We start from the raw sequence: 18,914 nt of genomic DNA, 5'->3' as shown, positions 1-18,914 counted from the left end.
AGGGCTGCGTCCCTGGTGATCATCCGCCTTGCATACCAATCAACGGAGATCCCCACTGCCTATCGTAACGCTAGCGCCCATCAGCCACCGACCACCGTCATACCTTATACCCCATCGTTCGTTGCGTCCATTTAAGTTCCTCCAACTACACCACACTCTGCCTCTAGGCCAACCCTTCGCCATGTTTGGAGAGGGCCGAGAGGAGGCCGCCAGGCTATATGTTCCCCCACTGCTTGAAGATGACGAGCGCCTCAACGATCCCGAAGCTTCCGAAGACCTGCCGCCGCCCGATGTCGAGGCTGGCAGCACTCTTCCCGTCTGGCTGCGGGAGTCATCCAAGTCGTTTCGCTGGGGCTGGGTGCCACTACCGCTCCGAAAGGTCGGTCGCGCCACCGCCAATTGGGTCAAGGGTCCCGATCCACCGCATATGCTTCTGTTGAAGCCGCTGTTTCCACGAGTCCAGGAGCTTCCAGTCCAATACCTCGACCGTCTCTTTCCCAAGCGCAAATTTAAGACTGCACTCTTATTGCTGCTCTATATATCTTGGTTCTTGCCTTGGTTTTTGATTTTGCTACACTCGCGTTCTTCCGGTTATATCGAAGGGTACGGTCGGCCTCAGACGTTGTCATGCGCGACGAACTTCTGGTACGTGCCGAAATGTAACCTCATCTAGGTATAAAATTAGCTAATGCGATTGTTTTAGGGAGTTGGGCAATGGGTGTGGTATTAACGGAAACGACTGCCGCCCATTTTCTTCTTCGACTGTTCCCTTCCGGTGTCCTGCGAATTGCCGTGATACCAAATTGCTAGAGCCTTACACTGTGGGAAATCATACATACAACTACCAAGGTCTAGTTATTGGAGGGGCTAAACCAGATTCCTCGGATGCGGCACTTTATCGTGCGGATAGCTTTATTTGCCAGGCAGCAATCCATGTCGGTGCAATCTCGAACGATGGTGGTTGCGGTGTTGTCAAGCTTGAAGGTGCAGCGCACTCTTTCCCATCAGTCAAGCAACACGGGATTCTCTCTGTCGGGTTCCCGTCGACCTTCCCGAAGGCTTTCAGCTTCCTCCAACTATCCTCGCCGCAAACTAGCTGCCCAGCAGATCCGCGCTGGACGCTTCTTGGAATCACCGCTGCTGCCGTTGGTATCCTGTGGCTTTTCTGTACATCGCCGCCTGTGTTGTTTTTCAGTACATTCTTCATGGTGTTCTGCCATACGGGACTTGTTGGAGACCCGCCCTCGTATCCTTTCTTGGCCGACCTTGTCTCCAGTCTTCTATCACGGCTGCTGCCAGCGTCGTTTGTCGTCTACGTACTTTACAAGTTCTGTGCGGCGCCGCTTTTGCAGCCAATCTCCTCGCCCATCTACCAGTTTTCAAAGTTGTTCCTTTTCCTACCCCCGCTTTTCATTGGAGCTCTGAATAATTATACCTTTGCACGGTTGATTCCCTTGCAGCGTCTAACCCCGATGGACATTCAGAAACAACCCGGGGCAAAGTTGGCACTGGCTCTTGTTATCCCAATTGTGATTTCGATTATCCTGAGTCAGGCGTGGCAAATTCGCCAGGGAGGTCTGCTCCCACGGTATTTGAAAATATACTGTACCATGGGGCTCATCATCTTGATTTTGCTTCCCCTCCCTGGTCTTCGCCTTCGTATTCATCATTATATCCTCGCCATTCTCCTCATGCCGGGCACTGCCTTTCCCACGCGACCCTCGCTCATCTACCAGGGTCTGCTGCTGGGTCTTTTCATCAACGGAGTTGCCCGGTGGGGCTTCGCCTCAATTATCGAGACTCCAGCAGCTCTAGGGGAGCAAGCACCGCTTGGAGATGGAATCCATGGCTGGTGGGGCGCTACCTATCCCAATATCACGACCGCCTCCGTGAACATCTCTCTCCCAGATTTGGGATCGAACAACACTTATCGCGGCAATGGCAATATCACATTCGCTCTGTGGGAACACGAGCGTATGGCAGATCTAGCAGTGGATGGCATCTCTGTTCTTCTCAACGACGTAGAGCGCTGGCGCGGTTATCTTGATGAAGACAAGCGCGGGGAATTTACTTGGCACCGCCATGGTCATGATGGCCTGGAGCTACAGACAAATCCTCGTCTGATCAATCGTGATTTGGACACCAACATTGACCCCAAATCAGTTATTTTGGGTGATAGTGATTCTGACGATAAACCTGAAGACCTATTTTTCCGATTCGCATTTTTGAGGGGCTCCGAGGCTGGCATTTACAGCCCGACAGGAGTTTGGCTGAGCGATGGCGCGTGGTGCCCCCCTGCGCCTCCCAAGAAATAGATATGCTTTCCCTTTGCATTGGACACTAAGGCTGTTTTCGTGTTTATATGCTGCCGCAGCTTCAAGATAGATTGATTATATATTTTTGGTTCATGTGTGCTGGACGCGCTGTGCCCATTGGAGTAATAGAACAGGCACGACGTTTGCTGGATCACGCTTTTTCATGACTGGTCTTGTTAAATGAAGATATCACATGTTGTAATTGCCCATATATAGTGCAGGTTGATATTAACCTTCTAAATCGATATATCTCCACCTATGTATATTTTGACAGAAAATTCATGCCACGTGATCGTGACGGCTCGAGCCAAGGCAACAGCCGAACCCGACCTCCCAATTTGAAGCTTCAATCGTACCTAATTTTAGCAATTTCTATGTTACACTAAATACGCGGTATCCTGAAATCCAATCCATGGAGCCCGAGGGATCCGATCATGAGGGACGCCAGGTGCCAAGCGCACTGGTCCGACGCGCAGTAGGTGTTGCTCCACAACCCAACAAGTTGCAAGCTTAGAAAAAAGAAAACTTTGGAATTCTTCGAAGATACAGCTTTGACTAATTAAATATTAATTATGGATGCATACAGTGTGATCAATGCCGCCTCCGAAAGGTATGCAGCTGCAGATCCGAGTAGAACGATGTCATGACTCGATCTCACACCCCTGTTACAGATCCGATGCGACAAGCGCACGCCATGTTCAAACTGTCGCAGCTCTAGCATTGCATGCCGATCTACCGGTGAAGGCCAGAAGCCATCAGAGCCCCGGCGGCGGGTTTTAATCTCAAATCAATAGTATGACCATTTTCTCCTATCATAGGACCCCATTGACTCGATCACAGCGAGAAAAAGATCGATTTGATCGAGGAACGCTTGGCAAGCATTGAAAGAACTCTTCAACAGCTAGCAAAAAATACATCTCAACCACAAGGCTTCACACCACCGAACCCGCGCGAGCCTCATTTCGCCCCTTCACCTCAGAAGTCAACCCCCTCGCAGATGTCATCCACTACGCCGAACCCTGGAAAGCTTAAGGGTCTTTTGTATCTGCCGAATCCTACTATCGAGCAGCACGATTCCAGTTCTGGCTTCGAGGGTAGTTCATCTCTCACTGCCCATGGAGCTTACGCGAGCGCGTTCCTTGAATCTGCTGTGTCCAAAAGCTCGCCGCAGGTTTTGTCAAGCCCGAAGATCAATGCGGCTCTCTCGTCGTTAAAGCAGCTCGTCGGGATCCAGAACCAGCGTCGAGAAGTGGACTTGCAGGGGGGTCAACCTCATGCCAATAATGCGCGGTTGGGCGTGAGACGCGACATTCGTGATCTTGAGATGCCGCCTCTAGCAGTGGTTCTAGACATGTTGAGAAAGATTCAAGGTATGTTTCATTCAAAAGAAATGTCTTCAGTTTCGTATTCTTACTCAGTTAGAAACACCACCGGCCTTCTTTGGTGGCTATGTCCCCTTTCTCGGCTTGAAATATTTCACTGAAAAATGCCGTGAAGTTTATTTCTGCATAGACGATTACTCTGACGCAGCATTTGTTGTTACTAATTTTTGTCTGTATGGAGTTTTCTACGAGTATGGCGTCACGGAGAAAGACGCCTCTACACAAGAAGACTACCAGAACTACATTGAAATGTGTCGCAACAACCTGGAGACAGCGCTTGCCAATTTGAACATATTGATGCCGGCAAACCATGAATCAATCATGGCGTTAGCTCTAGGAGTTAGTCCCCCATTTCCGTTTCGTCATTTTCTCATTTTCTCTTTTCAAATATACTTCATCCAGAATCCTTACTTACAAACACAGGCTATGCATGCACTCGAGATTTCCAAACCATCGGTTGGTTGGACGCTAGCATCAACGGCCATGAATCTGTGCCAGACACTGGGGTATCATCGCTTTACCTCGATGGAGCAGGACTCCATACCAGTCCAACGCCAAAAGCAGAATCTATTCTGGTCTGTGTACACAATTTTGAATATGATGTCTCTGCGTCTAGGACGTGCTTCGTCCATACAGAACTACGATATCAGCCTACCGCCGCTTGATGAAGATCCAGAGATCCCCCAGCCATGGGGACCCGTCTGCATGTGGTGGACTAAATCGGCAGTTATCCAGAGTGAGGTTTACCAATATTTATACAGCCCGGAAGCACTGCAGAAACCGGAAAGTGAACGAGTCGCACATGCGCGAAGGTTAGCCGCTGAGATGAAGTCAAATGTTATGGAGCCGTTTGAGGTAAACTCCCCACCGTTATTGGGATATGATCAAGTGAAAGAGTTACTAATTTGTAACATGTAGAAATTCATGTTGTCCGATCTTAAAGTATCCGAGATGGACCTGATGTACCTCGCAACTGACAAGATCAGCCGGCTGGCCATCATGACTTTGATCTACCGAGCCATCCCAGCACCAACAGACTCAGGCCGTGTCTCCACCTTCATACCCGAATGCATTGAGACAGCCCGGGAAGCCCTGGAAACCCATCGCCAGTGCGTTGCTGCGCTCAAAGGGACAGACGATTTCATGAGGATATCCTACATGCACTGGTAAGCATTCTGAAATGACCCTAAAGACGTTTTCGATGCAATGACCATGCAACCTCAGACCAACAAATTCTGACAAGAAATATAGGGGCATCCTCCTATCCCCATTCGTCCCCTTTATCGTAATATTCTGCAACATAATAACAACCTCCAACGGCAACGACCTCACCCTACTCGAAGAGTTTGTCGCCTCCCTCCAGCCGCTAAGCCCCTTCTCCCAATCCATCGAGCGACTGCACACCCTGTGCTCAGTCCTTGGCACCGTCGCCCGCCTTTACTTTGAAGCCAACACCCGGACCCAGACAGCTGCAGACCAGGATCAGAATCTCATTGATGTCGGTCAGGAATTCGATGTTTATCTCAGTGCACTTGGACTGGCGCCTACAAACCCCCTTAACCCTTTAAACCCCCTGAATCCTCTGAACAGCGGTACTTCCCAGATGGTACAATCGCAAGGATATTTCCAGGCGGATAATCCCGCTATGAATGTGAGTTCAGCAGAATTGCCGCAGCAGAACATGGGCGGCTTTTCGGCGCCAGTCGATTCATCTCAAGTGCAGGGACAGGATTTGGGGACTGCTGCGCAATTGGGGAATTGGTTCTGGGGAAATCAGTATATGATGGGTCTTTTGGAGGAGGATTTATCGCAAGTCAATCCGGGGCGGCCGTGAAGAGACTAGTTAGTGGGTGGTCATTAAGCTATATCATGCTCATTAGTAGTCCTCATTATCCTAGTACATTGAGTTGTTATGATTCCTAACATAAAATCCAACTTCAATACCCCACTGATGTCTAATCTACATATCGCCCTTTCAGTCCAGCAAAACCTTACATCCTTCTGCACTCATAACCACAATCGTCAAAGCCTGCTTCTCCTCGCCAGGTGGAACAATAGGTGTTTCAGGTGGTAATCTGAGCTCGGGGAATGTTTGAATGATTCGTATAATTGCATGTGAAGCTTCTGTCAGTGCAAATTCCTCTGCCAATCAAGTTAGTATGAATGCTCTACCGATTACGCTCATGACCTAAATCACTTACTGCCTAGACATATCCTTGGCCCTCCGTGGAAAGGCATGAATCCCCAACCGATACCATCCAGCTCTGGACCCAGCCATCTCTCGGGACGGAAACTATTTGCATCTTCACCGTACACGCTCTTTAGTCTGTGCATGTGGTACACTGAATAGCCAACCCCTGTGTTTTTGGGTATGAGTACCGGGGATTTGCCATCGGGGCCTCCTCCGCTCGGGAGGAATGTCGTTTTAGCAGCTACACGGACGTTCACTGGAAGTTGCGGGTATAGTCGTTGAGCTGGATGCAAATTCATCGTTAGTGTATATCTCAATGGGGAGATTCTACCGCTGGTAGACTTACATTCATTAATCACACATCGGAGATACGTCATCTTGCTAATCTTCGCCCGGCTCAATTCATGGGATCCTCCGGTGACATCTTGGATCTCGCTGCGAAGTTTTGCGAGAGTTTCGGGATGCCGCACGAGAAGGAAAAATGCCCATGACATTAGACATGCCGTCGTGTCCCTTCCAGCGATAAGTACATGGACCAATTGATCTCTCACAAGGACCTTGTCCTGCATCTCCTTGTAAAGCTCGAGAATAAATGCATGCCTCTCCGATGCTGCTTCTTCGCCATTCTTTTCCATATCGTCGAGGGCAAGCTGCACAAAGTGAGATGCATATTCTTTGACGACATCACAAGCTGCCCTGAACTTAGCAGGCTTCCAGATCCATTCCAGGTCAGCAAGACGAAGTCTGATCGCGCTGATGTAGCTGGCATAGTCAAAGGCTTTCTCGAAAGTATCTGTCTCTGCCCCTGGCAAGGCAAAGACCGGCTCTCCGAAGATAAGCGCCGTTGTTGTCGCGAGCGTAAAGCGGAAAAGATGAGGTTGTAGATCTACCACGCCACTCGCAGTTGCTGAGCGGAGGTTGGAAATCAACTCTTCTACGTGTTCATCGAAAATCTTGGAATCTTGCCGGTGAATTCGTACGAATTGGCGGCGGAGTAGCTCTCTTGAATGCTTCCATGGACGACCGTCTTGAGTGAAAATGCCTTCGCCCAGCATAGGCATGAGACCAGGTCGTCGGGAGCCGAGGCACCAATCTTTTGAGTGTAAGACAAGAACGTTGCAAATATGAGGATTGGGTACATACCTTCAAAATTTGTTGAGAGTATGGATTCCACATTCTTAGGGTCCGCAGTGAGATAGCCTTGGTTTCCAAATAGTTTAAATGTCATATTAGGCCCGATCCTGTCAAAGTATTGAGATTGAAACAATAGTAGTCGCTGGTCTGGCAATGCATCATATTGCCGTTTGAGGATATCAAGCGCTAAAGGCCATTTATATGGAATCCACGACTCCATCGGCAAACAGCCGTGCTTATCACCGAATTCTTTGTCACGCTAACGCTGTCAATTACTTGGACAGGACACGGAAACAGAAGACTCACGACATATCTGCGCCAGCTTTGTAGAGCACAATATAGAATGTAGTTGAGAATTATTAATATGAAAGAGGCGCTCCATAAGTTTATCGACATGGTGTTGCTTCCCTGAGAGCGCTGAAACCATTGTGATAGGTCCATGCCGAAGTGGCAACCAAAGTAACGGATTATATGTGAGGTGAACGATTGAAAGGAGATGTCATTACAGGGAAAGTTAGGGTGGTTTTGGAATTGGGGAAGTGAGCTGGAATTTCGATCACGCTAGACTGACTACCGGCTATCTCAGCTGGGGGCACGGTTCGCTCCTTGCCATTTTGGGGGCCATTCTTCTCCACAAAGCACTTTGAAGATGTTAATTGGTTCAAAAAAAAATGACAGACCTTGGCAGCGGCAGGAGTAACAAATACAGCGACCCTACTGGCTGATAAGCTTTAGTCACGGGCGATTTACTTGACCCGTCCAAATACAGAGGTACTAGGAACTCGAAATCCTATCAACCCTTATTATGATGTCCATGGATATTTTGCCCGGGAAATTATACATTGATCAAAATCAGTTGGGTACAGATTGTGAGGCTTAGGCCTCTGAGCGGCTAATCATTGGTTCGCGGATTGCAACGATTATTTATAGTCCTTGGGATTTATAGCAGTATGCAACCATATCTGAACTATAAATTATTTAGGGCACTGCCCAGTCAGAACTCCATAACTACAACATACAGACTCTGTACGGAGTATATGTTGCGAGGTTAAAATGTGTCAAGTCCATGGGTGGAGAGTAAAACTTTGGAACCGGCCAACGGGCCGGCCCTGACAAAAGGATCCACCTGGTAATATTTCATATTCTCTTTGTATATTCTCTTTGTATTTTAGATATCTGGTTGTTGCGGAATTTGCTAGAGTAAATTCTAGTAAGCTGCACTTACAACACTTCCGAAGTTGCCATGGAGCCCATGCTGGGAACGGATAAAGGAGAGGTAGTTTCCCATGGTAGAAATCTGCATATGAATACCCGGAGCCTCATCCCAGTTTAGTTGTATAAATATTCTGTGAAGTACTACTTCGTAGTTTGTGTCTATTGGGCGGTTTTCGTCCCTTTTTTTTCTAGGCTCAAGCGCCACTCTCGTATTTTCTTGTCTTTTATTGGCTACATACTGCTCAGGCTCGAACTACCATTTCTCCATCACTGGTAAGACCGCGTGTTCATATGGCGATCAACGGAGATTACATCCGATTTTTCATGGACGTCTGTATCTCTTGAATTCAGTATGTGGCTCTCTGCTTCTCGACCTAATCTTCTTTTATCATGCCCTGTCAAAAAGCGTTCTCCAAAATCCATGGTCATGGTCAAATAATTATCATGATCTTAAAACGAGTATGGATCTTCTGACTGCTGTCGATGATTTGGCTCCAAACAACCATCTACTCCCCGTGGAACATGTAAGTAATATTGGTGCTCGGCAAGCAAAGTTATAGACTACTAGGAACGCCAATATTGCCGCCAGAAAATTGGGGGCTGAGATCAAATATACTTGAACCTCACCTTGCTAATCTCCCGTCGTATATCGCTTGTGCTTTATTGGTTGTCATGCTGCCACTAGAGGCCTATTCATCGGTTGGCTTACCTCGGGTTATCAATCAAGACTAGCGTCACTAATGCAATTTTAGTGCAGATGTTCGAGGCGGGACAGTAAATATGGTGAACCCCCCCCCCATTTCCATATCGATAAGTCTCATCACACTCCTTAGAATCGGGTTCCACTCCATTCTATTTATGTTTTTTTAGCTAGAGTTTTCCCTCCAACAGTATGGATCCTTTCTCCATTATAGTTGGAACTGTCGGCCTGGCAGATGTCTCCATCCGTGTCATCTCCTATCTCGGCTCCCTTAAAAGCGCAACCTCCAAAATCCAGGACGAAATCACCATTCTGGGGCAAGAAATTGAAGCTCTCGTTGCTGTAAATGACTCAGTTGAGGACTTCTGGCATTCAAGACATGACTTGAATGGCTTTGACGCGCCAGTCAACGATGGATCTCATGCTAGTAATGTTTGGAAAAATCTGGCATCGCTTTTGCAGCAAAGCAAAATGACCATTGAGCAGCTTGAAATATTACTCAAGGAGGTCGTCGGCAAGAAAAGCACCCTCGTAGCTGGCAAGCTCGACGGCCTTAGAAAAACGATTCGGAGACAGGATCGAGACGGCGAATATATGCAAATACGACAGCGCCTCGCCAATAACCAAGCCGGTATGCAGATGTTGCTGAGCGCTCTTAACCTGTGTGTCCAACGAATCTTTCATGGTATATGTATGCGAAAAAAGCTAACCTGACGCAGCTCCTACACGCTCAAATCGCACTCAGCAGCGGATCGTTCTGTGGATACCCTACCGGAGAACTTGCAGCATCAAAACAATAAGCTCGCAATAAGAATTAAAAACCTTCGCCGGATTCTCCAAAGCTCAACCGATCCAGACAACGTGAGTTATTCATAAGATGTCAATGTCGTATACAAGCTCACTTTTGCAAGCTCCACGATTCCCTCATTTCTGCGGATGCAGTGGCATCGCTCATTAGGTTTAACAAGCATTTCGACATGCCTCAGACAGTTAGCAGTTATTATACTGGCCGACAGAAGCAGTTGAATCTACTTAAATCAACCCTTGACGTCGTCAACTCTCGCGACCCTCAAGATCACCAAAAGCGCTTCGTCATTTATGGCCTTGGAGGCTCTGGAAAAACACAATTCTGTTGCAAATTTGCTCAGGACAACAGGGAACAGTGAGCTTTATTCTTACATCACAAGTAAACAAGACAAATTTAACAACAATATCTAGTTTCTGGGGTGTCTTTTGGATCGACGGGAGCTCGTATGAAAATGCCAAACACTCCTTCGCAGGAATTGCCAAAATTGGTGGTGTCGAACCCAACGAAAACGCGGCAAAGAACTGGTTTTCCAGTTTACAGTATCCTTGGTTACTTCTCATCGATAATGCCGATGACCCCGAGATTGACGTGATGCGTTACTTTCCGAGCGGAGAGAGAGGCGTGATCCTCATCACCACTAGGAACCCTGCAAACAAGGGATATGGAACGGACGGTTCTCGCTTCTTTCATTTTGATAAGTTGGAGACTGAAGAGGCTAGTGACCTCCTTTTGGCGGCTGCCGCATGCTCGCGTCCATGGGGAGTATCAACGAGGTCCTACGCCGCTCGAGCAGCTGAAATCCTAGGATATTTGCCTCTTGCGCTCATTCACGCTGGAAAGGCTATCTTGGAAAAGCTGTGTTCTCTAAGTGACTATCCTGAGTACTACGAGCGAACGTGGAATAAAATCCGCCGGTCTCGAAGTCGGAGTCCCTCTCGTGGTCAGGATGATAAGCGTGCGTTGAATATGAGTGTGTATTCTTCATATGAGATGATATATCTTGGCCTCGAAAGCAAAAACAACGACCAATCCAGAGATGCCCTTGAACTGTTGAAGACCTTCTCGTTCTTCTACTGGGAGAACATTGAGTTCGATCTCCTAAAAAATGCGGCTTCGAACCCTCGGCGAGAACGGGAAGATGCACGTGCTAAGCAGCGTGTGGCAAAACCAGTACCGATAAATTCAAGACCCAAGACATGGGGGAAAATATTTCATGACTGGGCCGCTACAGTGATAGAGCCCCTTACGAGACCAAGTATCATCCTGCCTGCTGTCCTGCGTGACGAGGACGACGACCCGTTTGATGAAGACCGGCTGCGCAGTGCTTTGTCTCTTCTGGTTCGCCTTGGCATGCTGACACTTCATGATGAAAACAATAGCTATTGGATGCATCCATTGGTCCATACCTGGGTGCGACAAAGACCTGAAACCAGTACGGCAGAGCAAGCCGTTTGGTGTCAAGCAGCAGCCACGATATTGGCACAATCGATCTTTTTCCAAGCCCCACGTGCATATACGGCCCAGGATGAGAAGTCAAAGAGGGAAATATATCCACACGTGGAAAATGTTCGCAAGTTACAGGCAGATATCAAGCAACGTTTTGAAGAAAACCAGAGGGCTCCTCATTGGCTCTGGCCATTAAGATGGCTGGCGCCTCAGCCAGGCTTTGGGAGGCTGCAGGCGACTGAATATGCGAAATTCAGCTTGGTTTACCTTCACTGTGGGTACTGGTCCAAGGCAGAAGAACTTCAGCTTCAAGTAAAGGACTATTTGTTCGCAAAGCTAGGTCCTGAGTCCGAGTATAGCATCGCTATTGCTTTCTTACTGTCCAAGAACTATGTTTGGCAGACACGGAATAACGAAGCTAGAGTGCTACAATATGAAGTCCTGGAGTCCGCCAAAAAGCTATATGGACCAAAGCACCCTACAACTTTACAGATCATGGATACCCTTGGTGCTACATGTATCTTGGGAAGTAGGTACCGAGAAGCCAATCGGCTGCACCAAGAAGTTATCGAAAGTCTATCGAAGTTGGAAGGGTTCGGTCCCGAGCACGAAGATACATGGACCGCCGTGGATAATCTTTCCAAGGTCAAGCTTCGCTATTTTGAGCATGAAGCGGCAGTTGATCTGCAGCGGCAAGCATACGAGGGGATGCTAAAGCGATTGGGTCCTACGCATGAGAAAACCTTAGAGGCGAAAGACAATCTTGCGGCTATCTATGGATTTATCGGCGAGGAGTATCTTCCGCTTGCTCTTCAAATGAGTGAAGATGTTACATTGATTCGAAAAGACACACTGGGACATGAACACCCTCTTACACTAAAATCCACGTTGACGGTCGCAAAGATCAAGACTGCTATGAATCAATTCAAAGAGGCGGAAGAAATCTTCCTAGAAGGGTTGCCCATTGCTAAGAGAAACTTGGGTGAAAATCACCTAGGAACTCTCACAGCTCGCACCTGGCTTGGGCATCTTTACTGGCGGCAAGAACGGTATTCCGAGGCGCAGGAGATATGGGAAGATATAATTACAAAGCAAACATTTGAACAGACAAAACGTGCAGATGGGGGACATGGGGATCGGGGTAAGTGACATTCTTGTAATCCGACAATTAATTGTCAACACTTCTTGTGCTGCAAGGGAATCTTTACTGATAGCAATATTTAATATCTAGTTCAAGCAATGTGGTTTTTAGTCCACTGCTATGAGGACCAGGGAAAAATCGAAGATGCCCTGAATATGACGGAGGATTTGATTCAGATTGTTAGCAACTTTGGCGGAGAAGGGCTAGGACAGCAGCACAAACTCTGGATATCTTTGAATGAAAAGAAAGAGGAAATACTGAAGGTCAAGGAGGAGGGTCGGGATCATATTGTTGCTGATAGCGCAGGTGTCTCATCCAGTGGCTTGTCAACATCTTCGGCAATACCACCCAAGAAAGTGGTCAAAGACTTTACTTTCTAATACCTGATAACCATCTCGGGTCTACGATAACTATAGATCTTTGAGCATTATGTAATAAGTTTCATTCATTTTCTGAAACATACAATTATGTCAAACGTCTGGAAGTCTTTGAGGCAGATGTGCATATTTTCATTCCTTTCATTCTCGCTGTCTCCCCAAGAGCTTGTGAGACCTTCAATATCTCAATCTTCCATCAATATCACGAGAAGAAACCAAAAATAAGTTTTAGCAACAATGCTTAGTCGCTCTTTTGGAAAGCAGCAACGGAATATGGGTGCGATAAGACCGGCCTTTTCAAGAAGCTCGTGCAGTCAACTATACACATGCTGTCGCTAGTGACTGGAGCTGAAGGCAAAGAATGTGAACATTGGTCCTTACGGCTCTCTGGTCTCGCCGAAATATGCAGTGTGTTTAGCGATGTGATTTTTGATGCAGTTGGACTTTCTCCAACATAATAAGAAATGGGAAGCCGGTTCTCAGAGACTACAATATACGCCTGACCGAGGGAAGCAACTTAGTAGTTCTGGGACTTCATGATACGCAACTAGTACACACCCTCCATAGCCGGCCAATCAATTCACCCGCTTGCACGCTAGTATTCCTCAAACAAATTCGCCAGCACACCCATCACTTCTCTATCACTGGCAGAAAGTTCCCATTCACACTTTCCGGAAGGCCGGAGGTTTTCTCATCATCCACGTGAACGAACTGAGGAAAGGAAAGCTGATGGTCGCCTAAATAAACAAGTTAGTTAGAAAGTGGAGTAGAAAGGAAGGGGAGAAAGGACTTGCTAGATACTGATGAGATCTCCGACGAAGCCATCTCCCTATCCGGCGTCTCTTAGGGCACGAATACGAGGAAGACGCACGATTAGGGTTTATATCTATCGTATTACCCTCTAAACCTAACTGGATTGTTAAATGGGTTAAGCGAGGGGGAAGTAGGCTTATATACTACGGGGAACGATATTAGCACCATAAAAGAGGCTTAGGATGAGTACTTAGGGCTTTAGGAAGACCCTGGGATGATCTAGTCACTTACTAAGTGCGACAACAAGCCTGGCCAAGGAGTGGAAGATGGGGTAGGGGAAAGTGGAGTGGTAGAGAGGAGGAAGAGGTTGAAATGAGGGGAAGTGAGAGATATTTATGATTGAGAGGAGATTATTTGCTTGTCTTGGCGATTGATTGCTTCGTGGGGCAGCAAACAGTGTGAAATAGGCGGAACAAACCTTGGTAGGCCATTGTCACAACAAACGAGCAAGCCGGGGGGAAACGGCTACTCATCCACCAAACCCAGCTTACCGCTCCGGAAGCCGTGCATATGAAGCTATACAACTTCCGGAATAGGTAATGAATGGGTTATTCTAGATACATTCAGGTAGAATATGGGTTATAATTGTTCTGGCAATAGATCCCGAACCCCCTTGTCGAGCAGCATGTTCACGACTGAGATACCGAGCTGCTCTGCTTCCTCGTCGGACTGGACAGTGCTCACATCCTCAGAAGAAATTTCCGACGTTCCTTCTATGTGGATGACTGTAGCTCGTAGGTGAAGGGTACCGCTATCAAGGGCTGCGTCTGTCGAAACGTTTCCTTTCAGGGGTTCAAACGAAGACCAAACGCCAATTGAGGACGAACATCCTCCTTGGAGACTTCGAAGCATCGCCCTCTCTGCCATGCCGCGCCATCTCGACGGCTTATGATCGACATGTTGAACAAGATGCAAGATATCTTGACGATCTGTGTTAAGCTCGATACCGAGTGCGCCTTGCCCAACTGCGTAAGGGAATACGGTAGGCTCAAGTCGTTGCGTGATTCGACGGCCGAGACCCAGGCGTAATAGTCCTGCGGTCGCCAAGAGAATGCATGAAAACGGCGAATCAGGTGCGTCAAGCTTAGCAAGGCGAGTATCTCTAACATACTTATTAGATCATGCCTATGCTTGGATAGATGCAGCGGGTATTAGCGAAATGACAATCAATACATACAAGTTGCCGCGACATTCTAATATCTCCAAATGAGGCCAATTTCGCCGAACTAGAGCCCTTCTCCTTGAAGAGCTCGATCCAACTACGGAGCCAGGCGGTAATTGATCAATGGTTTTGAAAACTGAGTCCGATTTCATTACGACGGCATCAGAACAGTCCTCACGCTCAGGGATAGCCCCAAGGAGAAAATTTGGCGGCAGCGTTGTCGGCATGTCCTTTAAACAATGGATAAGAAATTGGACCTTGCCAGCCGCCAAGTCCTTTTCAAGGCCATTGGTCCATAGGCTTTTGCCAATGTCTGATCCGCCCGTCTGCTTGGAGAGTTGGATGAAGGGCGTCTGCTTATCTGCATCGCCAACGACACTGCTTGTGGCAATTTCAAAGGTCGGGGATGGGTCGAGCTTTTGTCTCAGCTCTGATATGATGGTCCGAGTTTGAGTGAGCGCGAGCTCTGATTTACGACAGCCAACGACAAATTTAAAAGAATCAGGAGATGAGATGTCTTCTTTCTCGTGCTGCGGCTGAGAGCCGTTCGGGTTAAGGCTCATGGTGACAGATATGAGTTGCTTGCTGCTTCTTCATTTTGGAAATTGCGACATTCGTGTCCTAATATTGATATACACGTGACTCGAACATCCCTGTCACTTGTACTAATAATTTTGCTTAACGCAGAAGTGAACATTACAGGCAAACGCGGAATCTCCGGTTCTTATATAGCCCGGTCCACATTTCCAGGCTGTTGGCTTCTTCATCGCTTGCGAGGGTGTGTATTTTTTTTTCGAAAAAATGTATGGCCGGTTAGTAGGTTAGTATGAAAAAAACATATATATATATATATATACTCATAGCCCTTCACAATGCAGGCATACTTAGTTTGGCACTATGCATTAGGCACCACAGGAGAAATCTGTTTGAAAGCAACTGTCGTAGCGGTAGTAAAATGAGGTTTTAAAATAGAAAGGTATAAATTCCAGCATGAAATATCACGTGGGATGCACTTCCAAACCTCCGAGATCGCTGAGAGTGGAGTCGAAGTCTTAAATTAGCATTGACCAATGATAATGGCTGTACGTAATTCGATTTGGGGGTCAGTTGGGGTCATTTCTTCGGCCAAAAGAGTCAATCATCGACGATCTACACAGTCGAAGGATTTTAACGTTTTAACGTTTTTATTTGACTTGGTTTCCGATTGACAACATTGAAGATTCTTTCTCAAACATCTCCCCGACAGCTTTATTATCGTGGCTCACCCGAGACCGTGAATGAATTGATGAATTAATGCCTTGATTCGATAAATCGACATCAATTGACCTTTTTGAATTTATCGATCATTGAAATTACGACCGCAATCGCAAGTCACGAGTCAAACGGTAAAAAAACCACAACCATCGGGAATTACCACATCACCATGATCTCTACCGGTCTGAACCCCCACCTCAGCGCAGGAAGCACCAAAATGGCCACCACTCCAGCGCTGGACGCAGCCAAAGCCGAAGAAACGGCCCAAGAGTCGCGCGTCCTAATCATCATGACCGGCGGGACAATCTGCATGCAGCCCTCACCAGCCGGCTTTATCCCAGCGCGGGGGTTCCAAGAAAAATGCATGGCGCGGGTCCCCACCTTCAACGACGGCTCGGCCAGCGCAACAATGGACGTAGTCGTCAACGCAGCGCGCGAAACTAAAGAACATCCAAGCCTACGTACACCGATGACCGCCTACGGGCGACAGGTGCGGTACACGGTTTTCGAGTTCGAAGAACTGCTCGACAGCAGCTCGATTGACGCTAAGGGCTGGACTCAAATCGCCGAGGCGATCGAGCGGAATTACACCCTCTTCGACGGGTTTGTCGTCCTGCATGGAACGGACAGTCTAGCATACACGTGCTCGGCGCTCAGCTTTATGCTGCAGAATCTCGGGAAGCCGGTTGTTCTTACTGGGTCGCAGGCGCCTATGCTTGAGCTCCAGAATGACGCTACGGATAACCTGCTCGGGTCTTTGGTTGTTGCGGGTCATTTTATGATTCCCGAGGTTTGTTTGTATTTTAATAATCGGTTGTTCCGCGGAAATCGGACGACGAAGGTTGCGGCAAGTGATTTTGCCGCTTTCGATGCGCCCAATTGTGCCCCCTTGGCCGTTACGACTTCTATGCGGACTAATGTTAATTGGGATATGGTGCATCGGCCTACGAGCTTGGAGCCATTTAGTATTCAGACGAATTTGGATACTACTCACGTGGCTTGTCTGCGTATCTTCCCTGGTATCAAGCCGGAGATGGTGGATGCGGTGCTGAAGCTGGATGGCTTGCGCGGGTTGATTCTTGAGACGTTTGGCGCAGGCAATGCGCCCTCTGGTCAGGATAATGCCATGATTAACGTCTTGGCCAGTGCCATTCAGCGGGGTATTGTTATCGTGAACATCACGCAATGTAAGTCATGTCCAACGGCTTAGCAGACCGATAAAAGGTATGCCACTGACATATCTTCTAGGCCTCACGGGTAGCGTCAGTCCAGTCTATGCCACCGGCATGAGTCTCTCCCGAGCAGGTGTCGTAGCCGGTCTCGACATGACAACCGAGGGAGCATTGACGAAGCTCGCCTATCTCCTCGCGCTACCAAAATCCACACCGGAATCCATCGCCAAACGCATGTCAGTATCTATCCGAGGCGAACTCACCGAGTCATCCCTACCGATCTTCCGACACCCGGACGGTGCACTTCCCGAACGAATTCAGACACTCACCTCGATGGGGTACGCCATTGCCCACGGCGACCTGGAGAAGGTCAAAGCCATCACCAAGACCGAACACCACTGGCTGTTGAACGACGCCGATTATTCCGGCAATACGCCCATTGTAAGCATCATCCCATCTCTCCCGTCCCCTGTCACCCATCCCCTATCTCTCCCACGTCCTTATCTCGTACAAACCACTAACCCAACACAGCACCTAGCAGCAACATCCCCGTCAGTCGAAATCCTTCACTTCCTCTTATCGCAAGGCGGCTCCGTACACCTCCGCAATCGCGCCGGCCGCACCCCGCTCTTCCTGGCCGCGAACGCAGGCCTCTCCGAGCAAACCCTTCTGCTCCGCAAATCCGGCGCTCATCTGCATTCAGACGAGCGACCAGCCGCTGAGCTTCTGGCGCGTCACCGCCCCTTCGTCTGGGGTATGGCTGGTGTTGGGCCGAAAGAGATAAGTCAGCGGGAGACGGAGGAGTGGGAACGGGATGCTGATAAGAATCGGATGATTCCTGGGTCGGCGCCTGCTTGAATTGGGGCGCTTTTCCAAGTTTGACATGGGGGTTTCGGGTTGGGTTTGGGATTAGGCTCAACCGGCCCGGACTGGATTTTGGGGGTTGGGGTAGGGGTTGGGGCGTTGTGTGTGTCGTATGCTTCCTTGCTTTATGTAGGATTGTATGCTTACCTATGACTCTTGCGAGATGAACGTCCCTCCTTTTTTTTAGGGTGGCATTGGCCTCTCGGGTAAGCATGCCGGTGTCTTCTTTTGGGGATAGGGATTTTCCCTGCTTCTTCGATGCATTTCACTTTGGCCGAAGTATCTGCGCTTTGCGTCGGTGATGGTGACATGCAGTATGGAATAATAGACAAAGATAGAGTACCCGTCGGGCGTTATTCTGACACCATTTTGTTAATGTCGCACATTATCCGAATATTTGCACTCCATTTTGATCACGCCAGAACCCCAGTGGAACTTCAAATAATAATAGTCTCCCCCCTGTTCTACTTCTATTGCCTTCTTTTAGCTGTGGCACCATCGCTAGGCCGTAATACGGAATTTCCATCCGCGGAGATCGGGCCCTGCCGTACCCGGGATACAGGCACTAAGTGGGGAAGATAAGGACGCTTTTTCTTTTTTTTCTCTCCTTTTTTCTAATTTTTTCTTCTGTTTTTCTGGGGTTTGATGTTAGTGTGTTGTATTTGTACAAGGCCGTTTCTGCCAAGGGGGAGCTAGAAGATATTGTTGAGGGCTAGATTTATATACTTGGTAGTTAAGAGTGAAAGGGGGTAACTCCAACTAATTGTCTTTTATGGTGGGGTTGTCTGCATGTTTTTTTGCTTTTTTTTGCTTTTTTTTTGCTTTGCTTTTTCCTATACCCACATCGTACAACTAAGATGATAAGTATAAGATTACTCCGTATAGAGCACTAGTATAGTGGAAAACTAATTATATAAGTATCAAGCACACCATGATTGCC

The 18,914-nt window shown here is 48.0% G+C and overlaps 6 protein-coding genes across 6 annotated transcripts; 4 read left to right on the top strand and 2 right to left on the bottom strand.

Moving 5' to 3' along the window:
* Window positions 1–181: 181 nt before the first annotated feature.
* On the top strand, window positions 182–2,315 carry PEX2_000140 (LCCL domain-containing protein; the record flags this gene model as incomplete). Its single annotated transcript, XM_016737292.1, has 2 exons — window positions 182–645; window positions 704–2,315. 2 exons carry the CDS (start codon window positions 182–184, stop codon window positions 2,313–2,315), a joined length of 2,076 nt encoding a protein of 691 aa, XP_016599007.1.
* Window positions 2,316–2,887: 572 nt separating this feature from the next.
* PEX2_000130 (uncharacterized protein) lies at window positions 2,888–5,531 on the top strand (the record flags this gene model as incomplete). The annotated part of the gene is made up of 6 exons (XM_016737291.1): window positions 2,888–2,925; window positions 2,987–3,088; window positions 3,156–3,685; window positions 3,738–4,552; window positions 4,616–4,862; window positions 4,924–5,531. 6 exons carry the CDS (start codon window positions 2,888–2,890, stop codon window positions 5,529–5,531), a joined length of 2,340 nt encoding a protein of 779 aa, XP_016599006.1.
* A 141-nt stretch (window positions 5,532–5,672) lies between these two features.
* Window positions 5,673–7,116, bottom strand: PEX2_000120 (cytochrome P450; the record flags this gene model as incomplete). Its single annotated transcript, XM_016737290.1, has 4 exons — window positions 5,673–5,839; window positions 5,899–6,171; window positions 6,235–6,981; window positions 7,032–7,116. The coding sequence occupies 4 exons, from the start codon at window positions 7,114–7,116 to the stop codon at window positions 5,673–5,675; spliced, it is 1,272 nt and encodes a 423-aa protein (XP_016599005.1).
* Window positions 7,117–9,129: 2,013 nt separating this feature from the next.
* Window positions 9,130–12,712, top strand: PEX2_000110 (Tetratricopeptide-like helical; the record flags this gene model as incomplete). Its single annotated transcript, XM_016737289.1, has 5 exons — window positions 9,130–9,599; window positions 9,657–9,798; window positions 9,849–10,099; window positions 10,156–12,332; window positions 12,423–12,712. 5 exons carry the CDS (start codon window positions 9,130–9,132, stop codon window positions 12,710–12,712), a joined length of 3,330 nt encoding a protein of 1,109 aa, XP_016599004.1.
* A 1,389-nt stretch (window positions 12,713–14,101) lies between these two features.
* PEX2_000100 (Porphobilinogen deaminase, N-terminal) lies at window positions 14,102–15,247 on the bottom strand (the record flags this gene model as incomplete). Its single annotated transcript, XM_016737288.1, has 2 exons — window positions 14,102–14,624; window positions 14,700–15,247. The coding sequence occupies 2 exons, from the start codon at window positions 15,245–15,247 to the stop codon at window positions 14,102–14,104; spliced, it is 1,071 nt and encodes a 356-aa protein (XP_016599003.1).
* Window positions 15,248–16,107: 860 nt separating this feature from the next.
* PEX2_000090 (putative lysophospholipase) lies at window positions 16,108–17,968 on the top strand (the record flags this gene model as incomplete). Its single annotated transcript, XM_016737287.1, has 3 exons — window positions 16,108–17,125; window positions 17,187–17,551; window positions 17,642–17,968. The coding sequence occupies 3 exons, from the start codon at window positions 16,108–16,110 to the stop codon at window positions 17,966–17,968; spliced, it is 1,710 nt and encodes a 569-aa protein (XP_016599002.1).
* Between the last annotated feature and the right edge of the window lie 946 nt (window positions 17,969–18,914).

Source organism: Penicillium expansum, assembly GCF_000769745.1.
Source record: "Penicillium expansum strain MD-8 chromosome Unknown contig3, whole genome shotgun sequence".
Classification (NCBI taxonomy): Eukaryota; Fungi; Ascomycota; class Eurotiomycetes; order Eurotiales; family Aspergillaceae; genus Penicillium; species Penicillium expansum.
Note: the sequence above shows the minus strand (reverse complement) of the source record. Positions and strands in the feature narration are given on the sequence as shown.